Source organism: Callospermophilus lateralis, chromosome 5, assembly GCF_048772815.1.
Source record: "Callospermophilus lateralis isolate mCalLat2 chromosome 5, mCalLat2.hap1, whole genome shotgun sequence".
NCBI lineage: Eukaryota > Metazoa > Chordata > Mammalia > Rodentia > Sciuridae > Callospermophilus > Callospermophilus lateralis.
In genome coordinates, this window is record NC_135309.1 from 116,142,640 (window position 1) to 116,164,467 (window position 21,828).

The 21,828-nt window shown below is 33.4% G+C and overlaps 1 protein-coding gene and 1 non-coding gene across 2 annotated transcripts in view; one reads left to right on the forward strand and one right to left on the reverse strand.

Annotated features, from left to right (window-relative positions):
* Rnf180 (ring finger protein 180) overlaps positions 1 to 21,828 on the reverse strand; it is a 222,570-nt gene that overhangs the window by 171,501 nt on the left and 29,241 nt on the right. The window contains exon 2 of the mRNA XM_076856117.2: positions 18,745 to 18,879. Coding sequence (XP_076712232.1) covers positions 18,745 to 18,879 — 135 coding nt within the window. The remainder of the gene's footprint in view (positions 1 to 18,744; positions 18,880 to 21,828) is intronic.
* Positions 2,890 to 2,995, forward strand: LOC143400627 (U6 spliceosomal RNA). The gene has a single exon (XR_013091526.1). It is a non-coding gene; the product is annotated as a U6 spliceosomal RNA (small nuclear RNA).

The following is a 21,828-nucleotide window of genomic DNA, read 5'->3' on the forward strand; positions in this document are numbered from 1 at the left end:
GTTGTTGAGAGGAATAGAGAAAGAATAAGGCTCCCACCCACATATTTTTAAGGATCAGATTCTACGATGAACAGCTCTACAAGTTACAAAAGCACAATACTTTCTCTCTCAGATTCCAAGCAGTTATAATATTAGTTACTATAATCAATAAAACAAAGTAACAAACAAAAAGGACATTTCTAAAGACACCTTTTAAGTCTTGTGTTTACAGTGATAGAAAAGGAAAAAGGCTGACTTTAAGAATCCTTCATCAAATAATCTATCTTAGGCTGTGACTTGGAGCCAGTATCATCCAGAGTTTCTAGGTTTAATTTTCCAAGCTGGTCCTTCCTGAGCTATTTTTCTTGTCTATCATTACATCTTAATATGCTAAAAGGTGACCAGCCATAGATAAAAAGTTTCAGTGTGATTTATTTACATATTGTTAAGATTTATAAAGAAGCTATCTTGATCTAATTTTCTTTAGCACCAATCCCCAAACCACAATATAAATTGAAAGAGAAAAGAGACTTGAACTATTTTTACATGTTGAGTCATGTTTCATTATTCTGAATACTATACACAGTAAAATTTCATATACAATGAACACAATCAGTGGTAATGACTAATCAATATGTATCAAGTTACACTTGGATATGAGCAAGAAGTTCTGGTGTGCAATCTTAAAGCCAAGCTCTATAGAATGTAATTTTTTGAAAAAAAGAAATCAATAGCTGAAGTAGAAGATATTGATGGGCAACTTCCAATGGACCAGAAATCATAAGAAACTTCTAAGAGATTAGTGAGGGGAAAAAAAAACAAACAAAACCCCCAGCATAGTACTGAAGTACAGAATAGATTAAAAATCACAAAGAATGGTCTAAGCCACAGTAGTAGAAACTAGAAGCAAAGGAGGTACCGGGGAAACTATTAGGGGTTCAGTTGAAGCTTATCTGTCTTTGGCAAGAGTAGTACTTGGATCAGAAAGAAATAAGGCAACATGCAAGGGTGGCTAGAATTGCCTAGAACAAAAAACGGAAAACATCTGCATGAAGTTCAGAGATGAGATGCTGACGACCAACCTGTTCTCAATGAAAATGGTGCCAACAGCAACTAATGAGAATGATGTAGATTTGTTAGTGCCAATAAAACATGTATTTAATACTGTTTGCTTAAAAAAAGGTGAAGTAGAAATACAGAAGGCTATAAGCTTATAAAAATGATGGTTATATAATTATAATTTTGTACACATTGGTCATTGGTCAAAACTCATTGCAATGTATATTTTGTAAACTGTACACTAATAAAATTCACCAAAATGAAAAATAATAGATAAAATATCCTTAATGAATAGCAGCTAAGAAATATTTACAAAATTTTGTTCTCCACTCCCCCATTAGCAAAAAATAAAGCTAACTACTTCACATACACTACAAGTAATTATGACAGCAAGAGTAACTTTGGAGAATCATGGTGCAATATGAATTATCCAGATTAAATTACATAATAAACACAGATTTTAAAAATTGAATCTTTTCCTGAATATTTGCAGAACTTAACTTCTTTGGGAATTTTATCAAAATCGCACTTGAAGCTATATCTGATAAACTGGATGGGAAGGAGTGCACATCAGTACAGGTCTATTCATAGATAAGCACATGACAGAATAACGGAGCTTTTGAAAAGTATACCTACTAATTAATGGCTTGACCTAAACTGCCCTCCTAAACATTTCAGAGGTTTCAGATTTTTAAAGTTGCTTTAATTTGACATTAATGTCAGATAAAATTAAAAAGTTTCAAAAGTAACTGAATATTAGACTAAAAAAGAGGGGGAAAAAACTACAAAGTAATGAAACTGGAGCCAAGGACCAATTTGAAGAGTGGATCTAAGTGGAAAAGTAAGTTTTTTTTTGTACCAGGAGAGGTTGTGATTATTTTAGATGTATGTACTAATTTAGTCACCATAACCTCATGAGGTAATTAATATTACTAACCCAGTCTGACAGACAGGAAAATTGGAGCCTAAGGGAGACAGTTCAGTTGATAGCTGACAGGTGACAGATCCACACTGGATTTAAACATATGCAGTCTAGATGAGTACCCTGTCCTTCCATCACCAGACTCCAGTCATAAGCTGAAAGCCCTCTAACTTCTTTCAACGATCTCAAGAAAATATATCTTCAATTTTATCAAGAAATGAGGAACTTCAAGTTACAATGGGTCTCCATGTGCTTGTTCAGCAGTAAGAAAATTACATGAAAATAAGGAAACACCCTTAAATCATTTTCCTTAAATCTACAGCATAATACAAATGTTTAAAGATGTTATCAGACTTGCCCCTTACAGGGATAAACCTTGCATTGTTTAGTCACTGGTAATTCTAGGCTCCAAACTTTATTCTAAAATATCTGTTGATGCCGATTTCTACAGAGTTGATATAAACAGCAACATTCTGGCCAGGCTCTCTTTTGACAACACTAAAAGAAGAGTCATCCAGATCAAGATCTCAAGCTCTGTAAAAAGCACTGTCTCAGAACACTGTTTTTCCAAATGCAGTCTGCAGATCACCAGCACCAGAAACACTTGGGATCCTTAGTAAAAATTTATATTCTTGATCCACACCCAGAGTGACTACACTCTAAATAAACATTTAGGATTCTCATATACAATAAAGTTAAGAAACTTGAGACATCTTTAGAATTTGATTTTCTGTGCTTTTATTAATATTTTCCAAAATATTAAATTCTAATACTGATTAATTTGCAATGATAGTTCAGTTATTACTAGCCTATTTTTGGTACTCATGAATTAAATCTGGGTAACTTAGAAAAAGCACTAAACTGAAGATCCTAACTCCAATTTACTTTATCATACAGTTTAAGAAAGTTACCTTCAAAGGTAGAGTATAGTGCTCACTTGGGCAGCACACATACTAAAACTGGAACGATATAGAGAAGATTAGCATGGCCCCTACATAAGATGACATACAAATTCATGAAGCATTCCATATTTTTAAGCTATCTATGCTAATCCACAGGCCAACATCATTCTAAATGGAGAAAAACTGAAAGCATTACCTCTAAAAACTGGAACAAGACAGGGATGACCTCTCTCACCACTTCTATTTAACAGAGTTCTTGAAACTCTAGCCAGAGCAATTACAGATGAAAGAAAATAAAGGGATAGGGATAGGAAAAGAAGAACTCAAATTATCACTATTTGCCAACAACATGATTCTATACCTAGAAGATCCAAAAAATTCCACCAGAAAACTTCTAGAACCAATAAATGAATTTGGCAAAGTATCAGGCTATAAAAATCAACACCCATAAATCAAAGGCATTTCTGTACATCAATGACAAATCCTCTGAAAGAGAAACTAGGAAAACTACCCCCACTTACTATAACATCAAAAAAATAAAATATTTAACGAAAGCGGTGAACATTGAAAATTACAGAACAATAAAGAAAGAAGTTAAAGAAGACGTAGAAGATGGAAAGATCTCCTATGTTCTTGGATAGGCAGAATTAATATTTTCAAAATGACCATACTACAAAAAGCACTAATGCAATTCCAATCAAAATCCCAATGACATTCCTCATAGAAATAGAAAAGGCAGTCATGAAATTCATCTGGAAAAATAAAGAGACCTAGAATAGCTAAAGTAATCCCTGGCAAGAAGAGTGAAGCAGGTGGCATCACTATACCAGACTTTATACTACAGAGCAATAGTAACAAAAATGGCATGATATTGGCACCAAAATAGACTTGTAGACTAATGGTACAGAAAGAGGACACAAAGACAAACCCACATAAATACAGTTATCTCCGATCAGACCACAGTGCCAAAAACATTTTGGAGAAAGGATAGCCTCTTCAACAAATGGTGCTGGAAAAACTGGAAATCTATATGCAACAAAATGAAATGAAGCCTTATCTCTCGCCATGCACAAAATTTACCTCAAAGTTAATCAAGGACCTAGGAATTAAACCAGAGACCCTGCACCTAATAGAAGAAAAAGTAGACCCAAATCTTCATCATGTTGGATTAGGCCCCAACTTCCTTAATAAGACTCCTATAGTGTGTCTGGGATTGTGGCTTAGTGGTTGAGCGCTTGCCTAGCATGGATAGAGCCCTGGGTTCAATCCTAAGCACCACATAAAAATAAATGAATGGAATAAAGATATTGTGTCCAACTACAGCTAAAAAATATATAAATATTAAAAATGACTCCTACAGAGCAAGAAATAAAATCAAAAATCAATAAATGGGATGGATTCAAACTAAAAAGCTTCTTTTCAGCAAAAGAAACAATCAGTGAGGTGAAGAGAGAGCCTACATACAGAATGGGAGCAAATTTTTACCACTTGCACATCAGATAGAGTACTCATCTCTAGGATATAAAAAGAACTCAGAAATCTTAACACCAAATCAAATAACCCAATCAATGAATGGGCCAAGGAACTGAACAGACACTTCTCAGAAGAGGATATACAATCAATCAACAAATATATTAAAAAAGGTTCAACATCTCTAGCAATTAGAGAAATGCAAATCAAAACTACTCTTAAGACTTCATCTCACTCCAGTCAGAATGGCAACTATTAAGAATACAAACAAACAATAAGTGTTGATGAGGATGTGGGGAGAAAGGCACACCCATACATTGCTGGTGGGACTGCAAATTGGTGCAACCAATATGGAAAGCAGTATGGAGAATCCTTGGAAAACTGGGTATGGAGCCACCATTTGACCCAGCTATCCCACTCCTTGGTTTATACCCAAAGGACTTAAAAACAACATGCTACAGTAATGCAGCCACATCAATGTTTTAGCAGCACAATTCACAAAAGGTAAATTTTGGAATCATCTCTACCCTTCAGTAGATGAATAGAAAAAAGAAACTGGTATATATAAACAATGGAATATTACTCAGCATTAAAAGAGAATAAAACCATAGCATTTGCAGGGAAATGGATGGAGTTAGAAAATACTATGCTAAGTGAAGTAAGCCAATCCCAAAAAAACAAATGTCAAATGTTTTCTCTGATATGAAGATGCTAATCCATAATGGGGATAGGAGGGAAGCATGGGAGGAATGAAGAAACTTTAGATATGGCAAATGGGAGGGAGGGGAAGAAGGGGGAAGGCAGGTAGGAAAGACAGTGGAATGAGATATACATCATTACCCCAAGTACATGTATGAAGACACAAATGGTGTGACTCTACTATGTGTACAACCAGAGACATGAAGAATTCTGTTCTATATGTGTACTATGAATTGAAATGAATTCTGTTGTCATATACAAAAAAAAGAATAAATAATTTTTTAAAAAAGGTAGAGTACACTGGCAAAAGATGGAAGAATCTGCAGGCATTTAATTTTAAAAATATATATTTAAATATATTTGTATTATATATTTATAATTTTAAATTATTAAATTTTATTTAATATATTGTTATATATTTAAACATATTTTTCTAAATGCTTCATGTTGCTGCATATTTTAAATACTTCCACTATATGTCATACCATTATTTTTAGGATTATTATGGTTACCAATACATTATTTCAGGGAGAAAAATTATTTTCCAAATATATTATTATTTTCCATATAAATTATTCTCTTGAGTTCTGCATCCATAGATTTATACAACTATAGATTAAAAAACAATCAGGAAAAAAACCTGTGTCTGTAATGAACACATATAAACATTTTTTCATGTTATTATGTCTAAACAATACAACTGAATAACTATTTTCATAGCATTTAAATTTTAATAGGTATTATAAGTAATCTAGTGGTGACTTAAAGTATACAGGAGGATGTACATGGGTTACAGGAAAACATACCATTTTTAAAGTAAGGGACTAAAGGATCTACAGATTTTGGTGTCTGTAGGGAATCCTCAACCAGTCTCCAACAGATACTAGGGAGTGACCATAATTTTATTTTCTACACACCCTAATAATCAAAATATAATCTTTTGTTTATGTTCCTAACATATGACCTGACTTTCATGCTGATAATAATATTTTTCTCCTGAAAATCCCTAAATAGTAAAGGCCTTTCTTGTTTAAATTCCCAAGTGTAAACTCCATTCATTATTTGGTAGCTTCATGGAGTATGCATTTAGTTCTCTTTTTTTTTTCCCATTAGCTCTTAAGACAATACCCTAAAATGTGATTTGCATTTAATAAGTGCTGGAGAAGTGAAAGATGCCTATTCTATGTATATTTTTTAAAATTCTTCACTATAATCTTTACTTTCCTTAATACTTTTGTTTTTAAAGTATTGTCTTCTAACCATTAAAGACTATCACAAAATATGCATTGATAACAGTATGCTTGTTTTTACTTTCTATATTATTAGAATTTTTCATTTAAAAATATGAATTCTCAATAATTTGGTCCTACATGGGCCAAGATTCATTTTTAAAAATTCAAATGGGGGCTAGGTTGTAGCTCAGTGGTAAAGTGCTTGCCTAGCACATGTGAGGCACTGGATTCAACCTTCAGCACCACATAAAAATAAATACATAAAATAAAGGTATTCTATGTGTCCATCTACAACTAAAAATATTTTTAATATTCAAATGGGCTATACAAATCTATATTTTAAAGAACCTTGGAAAACTTATTTGAAGTGTCTCAATAAAAATAAACAGTGTAGCTTTACTTCAACAGATTACCTGAGAAATAAATGAAAATATGGATAAAGTTTTTGAAGAATAGAATTAATCTTGTGAAACATTCATATTTTATATATATGTGTGTGTGTGTGTGTGTGTATATATATATATATATATATATATATATATATATATATATATATAGGTTCCTTCCATTACAAGGTGACAGTTATGCGAATTAGTGCAATTCTAACAAATTCTTTAAAGGACTCTTATAGGTAAGACAAACTGGAATTGACATCTAAAGCCATCTCTTCATTATTAGGTCCAGAATTTTTTCTGTTTTTTTCAAGATTGGCTACAGATAAGCAGGAAGAATGGAAAGTGGGGGAGAAGGGAACGAAGAAAAGAAAAATTTCCATGCTGGCAAAAGAATAGATAGTAAAGTGAAAATAAGTTAATGGTAGTCAACCTAACAATATTTATTGAGAGATTACTGGAGACAGTGTTAACCATACAAAGCACATAAAGAACCTTATTAATATGCCAGGGACTGTGATGGATAGATACCTTATATGAATTATTTTACTATGCACATTTCATTATTTCATCTAATTATGTAAGTTGATGATGACATGTATTATGCTTTGGATATAAACTATCCCCCAAAGATTCATGTGTGGAAGCCTTGGTCACCAATACAAGAATGTTCCAAAGTGGGGCTTTTGGGAAGTGTTTGGTTCATGAGGGATCTAAGTTCTTCAGTAGATTAATCCATTGAAGGATCATAACTTGATGGCATTACTGGGAGGGGTGGAAACTGTAGAAGATGGAGTCTAGCTGGAGGAAGAAGGTCACCTGGGACATGTTCTTGAAAGATTTATCTTGTCCCTGGACTCTTCCTTCCTCTCCCTCCTGCTTCCTGGTCCTCTGCTTGCTTCTCAGGTCATTTGATGAGCAGCTCTGCTCCACTGCTCCCCATATGCCATGATAGTCATCAAAGAAACGTAGCAATGAAGCCAGCCAACCATGAACTGAAACTATGAGCCAAAATATATCTTAAGTTGATTTGTCCAAGTATCTTGTCACAGTGATGAAAAGCTGATTAACACAATATTTAACCATATAACATTGATCATAATACTAAGAAGCCACTATATTCCATAAGTTCTTGAAATGCTTCATAAACATTTCTATGTGAATAAACATTATAATCATAGTTGTAGACAGGTAAAGGAAGTTTGACAACACTTCTTTTGATTTTTACTAAATAACAAATTTTTATATTACTATGCCCCATGTGATGTTTTAACATTTTTTTCTATCTTAGAGATAGGGACATTGATACAAAAGAAATTAAACTGGGCTGGAGTTATGGTTCAGTGGTAGAGTGCTTGCCTGGCAAGTGTGAGTCCCTGGGTTTGATCCTCAGCACCACATATAAATAAATAAAACAAAAGATCCATTGATAACTAAAAAAAAATAAAAAAGAAGTATTTTAAAAAATTAAACTATTAATTAACTTGTCAAGGTCACAAAGTAAGAAACATAGCAAAGATTTCCATTCAACTAGTCTGGCTTCAGAATTCATGAACTTACCCAATAAGCTCCCACTGTTATCTCCTATACCAAATAAATACTATAGTTTTAGAACAATAAACTTTCTTACACATATTGCCTTAGTATGTTTTAAGGCATGATACTGCTCTTCTTCCTGAGCCATAATGTATTTGTAAAGTAAACAAAAATAATATATTTACTTGTACAGGGAGAGGTAGATTTAGAAAAAAAAATCCAACAGCTGTACTTGCTATTTGACATCTTAACCTGATCTTCACTTCAGAACTATTGATATAGATCAAGAACCCCATTATTTTCTGAACAGTTAAAAGTCAAAGTATACTTTCATGCCAAAAATTTAAAAAATAAATAAAATTTAAAAGGAGAGAAATTAGTTATAGCAATTGATATAGATAAGAGGAGCATAAAAGGCTGAGTTGAATATATAGTATTCTGTTTCCTTTTCTGAAAATTGAGATATGGTAGGCAAGAAAAGAAAAACTAGGATAAACACAGAGGCCTCAATTACAAATGAAACTGACAGTACTTCACATGTATTTCCTTCCGTATGTACCTTCTAAGAAAAAGAAATATATGTATGACACTTGTAATAGTTACTCCTAATTCAATTTTTCAGATAAAATGGCACATTACAACCATTATAAAAAAACCATTATAAGTCTTAAGTCACTTAAGTTTTTTAAAAATAACACAAATATAAATATTTAAAAAAACATATTTTTTCCCTTTTCTTTTCTTTTTATGGTGTGGGAGATTGAATCCATTGACTTGTACTAGGCAACTGCTACAACTGAGCTATACCCAAGATCTAAAACAAGTTTTAATGGAAATATTTTAAGATGAATGAAACAATCTAATGTGAGAAATTGAAGGTGTTTAAAGTAGTGGTTAATTTTTCCCAAGGTTATCTCCTTGGGAAAAATTTAAATGAACATTAGAAAATTTCACTAGGATTTAAAAAAATAGTAGATTTTTACATCTCAAATTTATCATGTGGGGGAAGGAGATGGAAGAAACTAATAGCCAATTCACATAATGCTGCCAGGAAAATGTTGCCAAAATGTTTGTGAATAAAATAATTTGCAGGGGGAGCTAATGTATAAGTATTTTACTTTTTCTTTAAGGGTAGGGAATGTCTTCAATTACTGAATAAAATCAAAATATCATTTAATTTTAAAATTATAAATTTGATGCTTTGCTTTTTATCATTATGTGATTTTTTAAGATTTTAAATGAAACAGGTTAAAGTTAGAAAGTTGAAAGAATTTAATAACTATTATGGTTTAAAAGTTTATGTGACACAAAGCAAGAAGGTTCAGAGGTAAAATTTTCAGACAGTGAGAGCTGTAATTTAATCAGCATCTTAATCCACTGATGGATTGACTAGATGGTAACTGTAGGTAGGGTGTGGCTAGAGGAAGAAAGTCACTGGTGGGTGACTTTGGGGTTTATATTTTGTACCTAGTAAGAAGAGCTCTCTCTGCTTCCTGATTGCCATATCCTGAGCTGCTGCCTTCTGCCACACTCTTCTTCCATGTCCTGCCTCACCTCAGGCCCAGATCTATGGAGTCAGTTGACTATGAACTGAACCTTTCAAGCCATGAGACAAAATAAACTTTCCTTTCTCCTTAAGTTGTTCTTGTCAGGTGTTTTTGGTCACAGTGATGAAAAAGGTGATTAAAACAATAACATCATTATACAGATTACATGTATGATGATGTGAGGGGAAAAATAAGTGTGTCACATTAGACTGGGTAGAGAGAAGTGATGGGGGGATAGGAAGGACAGCAGAATAAAATAGACACTATCATTGCTGTATGTATATACATGACTGTATGACCAATGTGATTCTGCAACCTGTACACTCAGAATAATGATAAATTATACCCTATTTGATTCAAATGCATGATATGTCAAGATCATTGTACTGTCATGTGTAACTAATTAAAACAAATAAAAAAAATAACATTTTGAAAGATATTTAACACTCGGCATTTCCAAGAAAACAATAATTTTTCCTTAGATAATTCATTAACAGTGAGCCAACTATATTTTTTAACTACCACAGCTGCAATACACCATAGGGAAAAAATTATACAACAAGAATGTCATTTAAATGAGCAATTTCTTCTTTGTTTGTTTGTTTGTTTGTTTTTAGTATGAAGGGATTAAATACAAGGATGCTTTACCACTGAGCCATATCTCAACCCTTTTGAGACATGATCTCCCTAAATTGCCCAGGCTGGCCTAAACTTGTAATTCTTCTGCCTCAGCCTTTCTGAGTTGCTGGGATTAAAGGCATATGTCACTGTGTCTGGTGGTGTTAATTAATTATTCTTAGTAAAATCTTCAAAGTGTTGCAAATGTAAAGAAATTAAAGTTCTATTGGATTATCTGATTTTTCTGTTTGCTTTGAGAAGTTACTTTAAGGGTAAAAACTTTTTAAATCAAAAGCTCAGAATGAATTTAGGAAAGAAAGAAATCAATCAATCAAACCTCACTTAAGAGTAAATAGGCAACTTGCATCCACTCTTCTACCTTTCTAATTCATTCTTCACAGTATGTAACCAATGTGATTTTTTCTAAATTCAAGAGCCACATCACTCCCTCTCAGGGATTTCTTAGCTCTTAGGATAAAGAACAAAGTCTTTAATTGGATTTATAACCACAAATGATCTAACACCCATCTTTCTAGCCTCATATGTTGTCAGATTCCTTTTGATCTCTGAACCCCAATCATAGCAATCGCCTTTATTTCTATGAATGTATCACAGGGACTTTGAGTGTGTTGGTCCTAAAGCTTGGAATGATTTACTTCCTGTACTGCCCTCACTTACCTATTCTATCTCCATACAAGTTACTTTTTCAGAAAAAAACCTTTGCCTCATAGCTAGACCCAGCATCCTGGCTATATCCCATTCATATGGTTCTCTAGGCTTTTCTTTATGCCATTTATTCAGCTAGTAACTTATGTGATTGACCAATATCTAATATTTATATGAACAACAGATATAATTATATGATTACTCAATATTATAAATATTAAGTTTTCAATATTAAATCAGAAACTTAATATTAAATATTAATAAACACATACATGTATGTTTTAATTATATATGTATGTTTTAATTAATTATTAATGGGGTTATATGTATGTTAATATATTAATATTAATATTAAATTATATGTAAACTGAAAACTTCACAAGGACAGATAATTTCTCTTTTGCTCATCTCTGAACTTCCTATGCCTATAACAGGACACATGGTGTTGTAGTCTGCTTGGGCTACCATAATAAAATCCCACAGACTGAAGAACTTAAACAACAGAAATTTACTTTTTCACTGTTCTAGAGGCTAACTCCAAAATCAGAGCACCAGCATATTCAGGTTCTTTCTATCTTACTGATAGCTACCTTCTCATTGTATCCTCATATGATCTTTCTCTTGGCTTCTTCTTATAAGGCCACAAGTATTATTGGATTACAGCCTCATCTTTATCACTCATTTAACCTTAATTACCTCCTAAAAACCCTATATCTAAATACAACTGTGCTGTAGTTCAACATATGCATTAGTAGGGGAATACAATTCAGGCACGTCACAAGACTAACTATGAAACTAGTAAACACAAAATATTAAAAATGTAATAGCATTGAAATATATATTTTGAGATTATAGCCAATGAAGGAAAGAATAATAAAGCCACCAGAATAATAAAGCTAAGGAGAAAATTAGCAAATTACCTAAAAAGGAGGTATATAATTTTATAATCAATTCAATATTCTTTGATCACATTCATGGCAGCCACTGCATTATCATGGTATTATAAGGATGAAGTACTTCATAGCCTAGTGATGAAAAAGAGTCATAACTCAATAATATAAAGTGCCTTACAGTAAACGTTGGACTATTCCTCAGTTATTAGTTTCTTCATCTCATGGAAATTTGTTTTTTGCCTCTACTATTCTTACAACTACAATAATCGTTGACTAATGATCTCATTTCTAAAACCAATGACCACTTTTAATTCTCATTCAGAGTCTTTTTGTATGGCTATACAGTTTGTACACAACCTCTGCGTTAATGTAGGGGAAACATTTCATAGACTAGCATTCTCTAGGATACACATGAAAGACAGTGTCTCATCTTCTAAATCTCCCAACAACATTCAACACTAATAACCAATCTGTGTTTCTGGAAGATGTTCATCCTTTGACTTCTATGAAACTGCATCCTATTTTTTTGTCCATGGCTCCCTTTTCCTTCTTTGTGATCTTCTATTTTTCTGTCTATCCTAGAAAGGTTCCTAGGTCCTCTTCTCTCACTCCATTCATATATTGCAACGGTGATTCCACCTACTTTCACAGCTTCCCTCACTACCTACATACTGAGGACTCACTCCTAAATCTACACTCTTATTTCCTATTTCTAACATATTTGAATGTTCTACAGGCCACATTAACTTGACATGTCCAAACTATAACAACTAAAACTGAGGGCACCACCACAGATGGAACAAATGGAGATAATTTCTATTATTTTATTTTTAAATTTTTTTAGTAGTTTTGCTGTGATTTTGCTTTTGCTTTTGCTTTTGTTACTTCCCCACACGTCTTATGACTCAGGTCTAAAGACAGAGTAGAAGTCCCCTTTTCTCTCTATGAAAATTGTAAACTCCATTGTAAATTCCCTCATGTCTTACTGCATGACAGTGGCTGGAAAGCTAAAGCTCAAATGTCCATATTCCTTTACAGCTCAGTTTAAATATAACCTAGTAAAGCTCAACATGCATATGGCCTATGGTACCACAACTCCACTTCTAATAATATACCTCTGTCATGTATACTAAGATACATACAAGAAAGCTCAAAGCAACACTGGATTTTAGCACAAAACAACTAGATGTAATTCAAATGTCTACCAATAGTAGAGTTAATTATAAAGTGACATATACAATATCCTAGAATACTATACAAACATGAAAGTAAACTAAAGCCACACTTCAACATGGTGATGCTGAGTTAACAGCAAGTTCCAGAAGAACACCTATCCACAGTGTGACTCCATTTATAGAAAGTTCAGAAATAAAACACTTATTTTATTATTTAATTAAGTGTATACTTTAGTAGGTAATAAATGTAAATAATTAGGTCATTAATTTAGTATCTTTTCAACACAACCTCTGATAAACTTACTTTTAGATTACAATAATTTATTTTGTGATTTCCTATAATTAGAATACATCTTTTTATGTGCATCTTTGATATTTTTACAATATGTATGCTTATAAAATATAAGACACATTTTTATAATTTATAGAAGGACTTAAGGAAAAGCAAATCACATATCTGCTACCCTGATTAAGAGATACAACAATGAGGGCTAAGGTTGTGGCTCAATGGCAAAGTGCTTGCCTAGTATGCGTAAGGTACTGGGTTCGATTCTCAGCACCACATATCAATAAATAAAATAAATGTCAATTGGAAAAAACAAGAGAGAGAGAGAGAGAGAGAGAGAGAGAGAGAGACAACAATGAGACCACAGATAGAGCCTGGCATACATTAAGGCACTGGGTTTAATCACCAGCACCACAAAAAAATTACAAAAAGAAAATCAACATTATTTTAGACACCCCCTCAGTCCTTCCTAATTATAAACTTCCTTCTCTAGACTTAATCATGATATTTACAAGACAGGTATGCCCTCTTTCACCACTCCTATTCAATATATTCCTTGAAATTCTACTCAGATCAATTAAATAGACAAAAGGAATTAAAGGGATACATACAGGAAAAGAACTCAAACTATCACTGTTTGCCCACAACATGATTCTGTGCTTAGAGAATCCAAAAAATGCCATCAGAAAACTTCTGGAATTAATAAATTAATTCAGCAAAGTAGCAGGATACAAAATCAATACCCATATATCAAACAAATTTCTATACATGAGTGATAAATCCTCTGAGAGAAATTATGAAAACTACCCCATTCACAATAGCCTCAAAAAAATAAAATACTCAGGAATCAACTTAACAAAAAAGGTGAAAGACCTCTACAATGAAAACTACAAAACACTAAAGAAAGAAATTGAAAAAGACCTTAGAAGATGGAAAGATTTCCAATGTTCTTAGATAGGAAGAATTTTTATTGTCAAAATGGCAATACTATCAAAAGCATAATACAGATTTAATGCAATTCCAATTGAAATCCCAATGACATTCCTCATGGAACTAAAAAAAAGCAACCCTGAAATTCATTTGGAAAAATAAAAGACCCAGAATAGCCAAAGCAATCCTTAACAAGAAAAGTAAAGCAGGAGGCATCATAATACTAGACCTTATACTATACTACAGAGCTATAGTAACAAAAACAGGAATGGTATTGGCACCAAAATAAACATGTAGACCATGTACAGAATAGAAGACACACAGACAAATCCACATAAATTCAGTTATCTCATACTAGACAAAGGCACCAAAAGTATACATTGGTGAAAAGATAGCCTCTTCAAAAATGGTCCTGGGAAAACTGGCAGTCCATATGCAGCAAAATGAAATTAAACCACTATCTCTCATCATGCACAAAACTCACTTCAAAGTGGACTGGAACCTAGGCATTAGACCAGAGACCCTGCACCTAATAGAACAAAAAGTAGCCCCAAATCTTCATTATGTCAAATTAGGTCATGACTTCTTTAATTAGACTCCTAAAGCACAAGAAATAAAATCAATTAATAAATGGGATGGATTCAAACTAAAAAGCTTCTTCTCAGCGAAGGAAACAATCATTAAGTGAAGAGAGAGCCTACAGAGGGGGAGAACATCTTTACTACATGCACATCAGATACAGCACAAATTTCCAGGATACATACACAACTCAAAAACTTGACTCCAAAAATATAAATAACCCAATCAATAATTGGGCTAAGGAACTGAATAGACAGCTCTCAGAAGAAGATATACAATTGATCAACAAATACATGAAAAAATGTTCAATGTCTCTAGTAATTAGAGAAATGCAAATCAAAACTACTATAAGATTCTATTTCAGTTCAGTTAGAATGGCAACGATCAAGAATACAAACAACAATAAGTGATGGTGAGGATGTGTGGGGAAAGGAACACTCATACATTGCTGGTGACATTGCAAATTCGGAAAGCAGTATAGAGGTTCCTTAGAAAACCTGGAATGGAACCACCATTTGACCCACTCCTCCTTCTATACTCAAAGTAAAGTCAACATACTATAGAGACATAGCCACTTCAATGTTTATAGCAGTTCAATTCACAACAGCTAAACTGTGCAACCAATCTAGATGCCCTTCAATAGATTGAATGGATTAAAAAAAATCTGTGGAATATATACACACTGGAATATTACTCAGCCTTAAAAGAGAATAAAATTATGGCATCTGCAGGTAAATGGATGGAGTTGGAAAATGTCATAATAAGCGAAATAAGCCAATCCCCAAAAACCAAAGGCCAAATATTCTCTCTGATAAATGGATACTGATCCATAAGTGGGTTTAGGGGGACATGAGAAGGATGGAGTAACTTTGGGTAAAGGATAGGGAGTGGGGGGAGCAAGCATGAGGGCAGGAAAGATGGTGAAATGAGATGGACATCATTACCCTAGGTAATGCATAATTTCATATATGATATGATGCTACATCCTGTACAACCAGAGAAATGAAAAGTTGTGCTCCATTTGTGTACAATGAACCAAAATGCTTTCTGCTGTCATATATACCTAATTAGAATTAATTAAAAATAAATAAATAAATAAATTGCTCCTTTGACTTTCTAGATTTTTAATATATTTTATTATATATATATTTCAATATATATTTTATATATAATATCAGATTATAATTTCACATAAATATCTTTATTTTATAAGATATTTTTGATAGTTTACATATATATTTTACAAAATATATACATATACATTGTACATAAAAATCTATAGAGACAAACATAAAAATGGTGGTTGTCTGGGGATGAGAACAGAAAAAAATGAGCATGAGAAAACTTTTTTGGGTAACAAAAATGTTTCTGAAATGTATTGTTGTGATAATTGCATGAGTAAAAATCACTGGATTATATTTCTATAATGGATAAATTTTATGGCTTACAAATTAAATTTTACAAGTTAAATTTTTGATTTTACAAATTAAATTTTAAAAGCTGTAAAATATACCCACACATGAGTTTACCTGGGTGTGTGTGTATGTGTGTGTGTGTGTGTTTTCACATATTCCATCTTTTGGGAAGCATTCTATGACTAGTCCAGGCAGAAGTTTGGTTGCATTCCTGCTATAATACACAACAAATTAAGTTATACTGGGTTGGCTTATTTTCAGCGAAAAGTTTAAAGCTCCTACAGGACTGGAATATATTTTTTTATTCTATATTGCTCTCTTGAACTACCCATCCAAATACATCCTAGCAGTGCTTGAACTTCTATTGTTTATTAAATACTTGCTTAATGAATGAATAAGAATTCTGCAGGTAAATAGGACCAGTCACTCAATTGAGAGGGGTATACATATTCCATGATATACTTATGGAAGGCCAAAGGCAACAAAAACTGTGTGGAGGTTAAGAGGACTGGTCCTGAGCCTCAACACCCAGTTCTACTGCACATGCATTACCTAGTAGCAGTGTGAACTGGGAAAATTATTTAGGCTTCTTTGCTTCAGTGTACTTATCTGTAATATGGACATGATAGATTATTGTCCTCTAAGAGTTACTATAGGGAATAAATAATATAAATATAGCATAGAAAACAGTGCCCAACCAATAAGCACATAAAAAGGTACCCCATACATCTTAGTAACCAGGGAAATGCTATAAAACTATAGTTATATGCCACTATTCCTCTTATCAGAATGGCTAAAATTATACACACTTAAAATATCAAGTGTTGACAAAGATGTAAAGCAACTGGAATTCTCATACACTGCTATGGAAAGTGAGTGTTCACTTTGGATACCTAGTATCAGTTTCTAAAAAAATTAATACATTTACCCTGTGACCCCAAGTTCATATATGTATCAAAAAGAAATAATAAAATATAACCACAGAAAGACATTTGTAAGAATTTTAGAGCATAAAACTAAAATAAGCCCATCTAATTTCAAACTGGAATGAGTACAAATTACCATTGGCAGAAAAAAATGTTAATTAAGATATATTCATACTATTCAGCAAATTACTTCTACAGATGACACATAAATGAATCTCTAGAACATTTTGTTGAAGAAAATAAGTCAGACAAAAAAGAAGCATACTATATTATTCTATTTGAATGAAGGGCAGGAACAGGCAAAACTAGTCTATGGTGATAGATAATAATAGCTACCTTGTAAGAGGGAGTGTTGACTGGAAAAGGGCCAGACAAATTTATGGGATTACATAAATGTTTGTATCTTCAACTGATTCATATCAAACTGATGAAATTTATCAAGCTGTGCACATTGTTTTGCTCTATGTAAATCATATTCAATAAAATAATCTCAGCATGTGATATGGTTTTGATATAAAGTACCCCCCACATACTCATGTTTTGAAGACTTCACCCCCAGTGTAGCAATGTTCAGAGGCAGTGCTGTTGGGAAATGATGTTGGATCATGAGAATACTAACCTCATCAATGGATCAACCTATTAATAAGTTAATAGCTGAATGGGTTATTGTAAAGTAGGGTCAAGTTGGAGGAAGTACATCATTGGGGTATGCCTTTGAAGAGTCTTGTCCCTGGCCCCTTCCTCTCTCTCCTTCTCAGTTTCCTGACTACCCTTAGATGAACAGCTTTTTTCTACCATGCTCTTCCACCATGATGTTTGCCTTGCTTCAGGCCCAAAGCAATGGAGTCAACTAACCAAGGTCTAAAATCTCTAAAACCTTAAGTCCAAATAAATCTTTCTTCCTTTAAGATGTTTTTTTTAAAGTATTTTGTCATAGCAACAAAAAGATGAGTAACATAGGGTGATGTTTTTTTAAGGTATTTTGTCACAGCAACAAAAAGATGAGTAACATAAGGTGAAAATTTGAGGGGTTTTAATCCAGTGAAAATGTTGTTTTTAAAAAGTATGTGGCACACAGTAAGTATGCAGTCAAAGTTATCTACTATTATCAGATTCAGGTTGGCTAATCTGTTAAAAGTACAGAGGAAATAATCATGATTAAGTATGGCTGAGGCAAAAAACAAAACAATAAGAAGACAAAAAATTGAGTGTGTCTCTTAAATGAGGGAAAAAAAAACAGGAAAGGTGATTACAGTCATGCTCTTTTGAATTTAGAATTCCCTGTAAACTCCACAAATTACTTCCTAGTTTGTACCTATTTAGTATTTCCTCTTTAATATTAGTCTAAGAGAAGTTCAAGGAATTTCAAGGGCACATTAACATTAGCAGCTAATGCTAAAACTATTTGTAACTATGAAATATGAAGGATGCCATATAGAGAGTATAGTATGTCTGATGCTATGCTCACAACATTCCTACACTAGAAAATGTTCAAAGACTAAAGTCAGCAATACTCACCTTAATCACTTGATTTTCAAGATAATTCATGAAGCAATCAGAATTTGCTATACATTTTCTACATTTCCAACAACGAAGAATACTTATTTCTTCTTGATTATGATTTTTAGTTATCAATTCTTCACTTTTTTTCATCTGTAGGAACATTAATACAGTTTTAGAATGTTAAACTGTGTCACATCAACTTCATTTTCAAATATACAGCAATGCTACAAGTAGAAACAACTATCATTTATTGAAGTACTGTACAGTCCCCCATTTTCCCCTACTTTCTATGTCCTGAGCATAGATTGCTTTGTAACAGGTTTATCCCTGCAAGCTTGAACCTAAGCAAGACCTTTAAGTACTTGCAAGCACTGATAAAAGTATTTAAGTTGTTGCCCTGAACACACTGAAAGAAACTGGCCCTGAGCCAAAATTCCTTAAACCCTCATATAAACTCCACACCTTGACCCATTGTTGTGTACATAACTAGGTAGACTATCCCTTTTCTGTCATTGTTCATTGTGAGGACAAGCTGCAGTACTTTGTGAGTTCTCCTAAAAAATATTTTATTTTTTTTCCTTTTTTTTATTGGTTGTTCAAAACATTACAAAGCTCTAGACATATCAGATTTCATACATTAGATTCAAGTGGGTTATGAACTCCCATTTTTACCCCAAATACAGATTGCAGAATCACATCGGTTGCACATCCACATTTTTACATAATGCCAAATTAGTAACTGCTGTATTCTGCTACCTTTCCTATCCTCTACTATCCCCTCTCCCCTCCCCTCCCATCTTCTTTCTCTACCCCATCTACTGTAATTCATTTCTCTCCTTGTTTTTTCCCATTTCCCTCACAACCTCTTATATGTAATTTTATATAACAATGAGAGTCTCCTTCTATTTCCATGCAATTTCCCTTTTCTCTCCCTTTCCCTCCCACCTCATGTCTCTGTTTAATGTTAATCCTTTCCTCCTGCTCTTCCTCCCTGCTCTGTTCTTAGTTGCTCTCATTATATCAAAGAAGACATTTGGTATTTGGTTTTTAGGGATTGGCTAGCTTCACTTAGCATAATCTGCTCTAATGCCATCCATTTCCCTGCAAATTCAATGATTTTGTCATTTTTTAGTGCAGAGTAATACTCCATTGTGTATAAATGCCACATTTTTTTATCCATTCATCTATTGAAGGGCATCTGGGTTGGTTCCACAGTCTAGCTATTGTGAATTGTGCTGCTATGAACATCAATGTGGCAGTATCCCTGTAGTACACTCTTTTAAGGTCTTCAGGGAATAGTCCGAGAAGAGCAATAGCTGGGTCAAATGGTGGTTCCATTCCCAGCTTTCCCAGGAATCTCCATACTGCTTTCCAAATTGGCCGCACCAATTTGCAGTCCCACCAGCAATGTACAAGAGTACCCTTTTCCCCACATCCTCGCCAGCACTTGTTGTTGTTTGACTTCATAATGGCTGCCAATCTTACTGAAGTGAGATGGTATCTTAGGGTGGTTTTGATTTGCATTTCTCTGACTGCTAGAGATGGTGAGCATTTTTTCATGTACTTGTTGACTGATTGTATGTCCTCCTCTGAGAAGTGTCTGTTCAGGTCCTTGGCCCATTTGTTGATTGGGTTATTTTAGATCTATCACCTTGGAGTTTAGTTTAGTGCTTTTCTTTTTTTTTTTTTTCAGTTCAGAATCTCAACTGGCCCTATCTCTGGATACTCCTTGGGGAACTCCTCTGACACCACATTGTTTTGTTTTGTTTTGTTTTGTTGCTACTGATTGAACCAGGGATACTTTACCAGAGAGCTACATTCCCAGTCTTTTTATTTTTTATTTTGAGACAGCATCAAAGTTGCTGAGGCTGGTCTGAAACTTGCAATCCTCTTGCCTCAGTCTCTCAAGTCACTAGGATAATGGGCACATGCCACCACACCTGGTTCTGCAACTACTTTGGGGGCAACTCCAACACAGGTTTGGTAAGATGAAAGAGATACCTGGCTGCTACTAGGTCTTAGGCTAAGGGTACTCTATAAACTATGTCTGAGATTAAAAATGCCATTTCATTATGATGATGATGACTTATTAGTGACTACCACCTTATCTTCTTTTTGCAGAACATTTCATACATGTTGCTTTCCATTCATCTCTCATTGAAAGTTATAAAAAGCAACCATTGAAGAGTCACTTCAATATGTTTCTGAAGTTGTTTTAAAAGACTCATGACAAAGAACTATAAATATTCTTATAAGCAGGGTGTTTTGAATAGCTACAGCATTACATTATTTTTATTTATTTATTTATTTTAATTTTTTAGTTACAGGTGGACACAATATCTTTAGTTTATTTTTATGTGGTGCTGAGGATTGAACCCAGTGCCTCACAGATGGTAGGCGAGCGCTCTACCTCTGAGTCACAACCTAGCCCTACAGCATTAAATTTTAAAAACAAAAAATATTTATTTAATTCTGTGAAAATTGGAAGTGCCAAATTTATGAACTGATGGCAAAAATCCTCTATCTTTAATAATGTCTCTCATATATTGTACTCAGTTCACTACATCTAGCGATGTATGAAGTCAAACAATAAGATTCAGAATAGCTCCATCATTTTTTAATCTATTTTTCTACCTGAAATCTTATGTCAGTACCCTGACTTAGATCAACTGAGCTAATAGTTGCACATTACTATGTAAGAATTTCAAAATAGGTACAGTGTATTTAATAACTTGCCTGGTAATTGTTCAAGGCAATAGGTAGGTAGCAATGTTAATTTATGAGGCTACCCATCAAGGCCTGCCAATTTTGCTGATCAAATTTACTCATTTGCTTACTCTTTCATTTTTCTTCATACTATATGCTGGACAATTAGTCAAACTCACGAAACATGAAGGTGAATAAAACTTGTGCCTTAAAGGTGCTCACTATACTATGTACAGGTATAGAACATCAGAATCACTTCAGAACATCAAAATCACTTTAGAAACTTTAAAAAAACAGTAATATCTAGGTTGTACTCCTAGAAATTTTGATTTGAGATAGGAAAGGGAATAGGAACAAGCACTTAAAAAAAAAAAAACTCCCTAAGTAATTCTA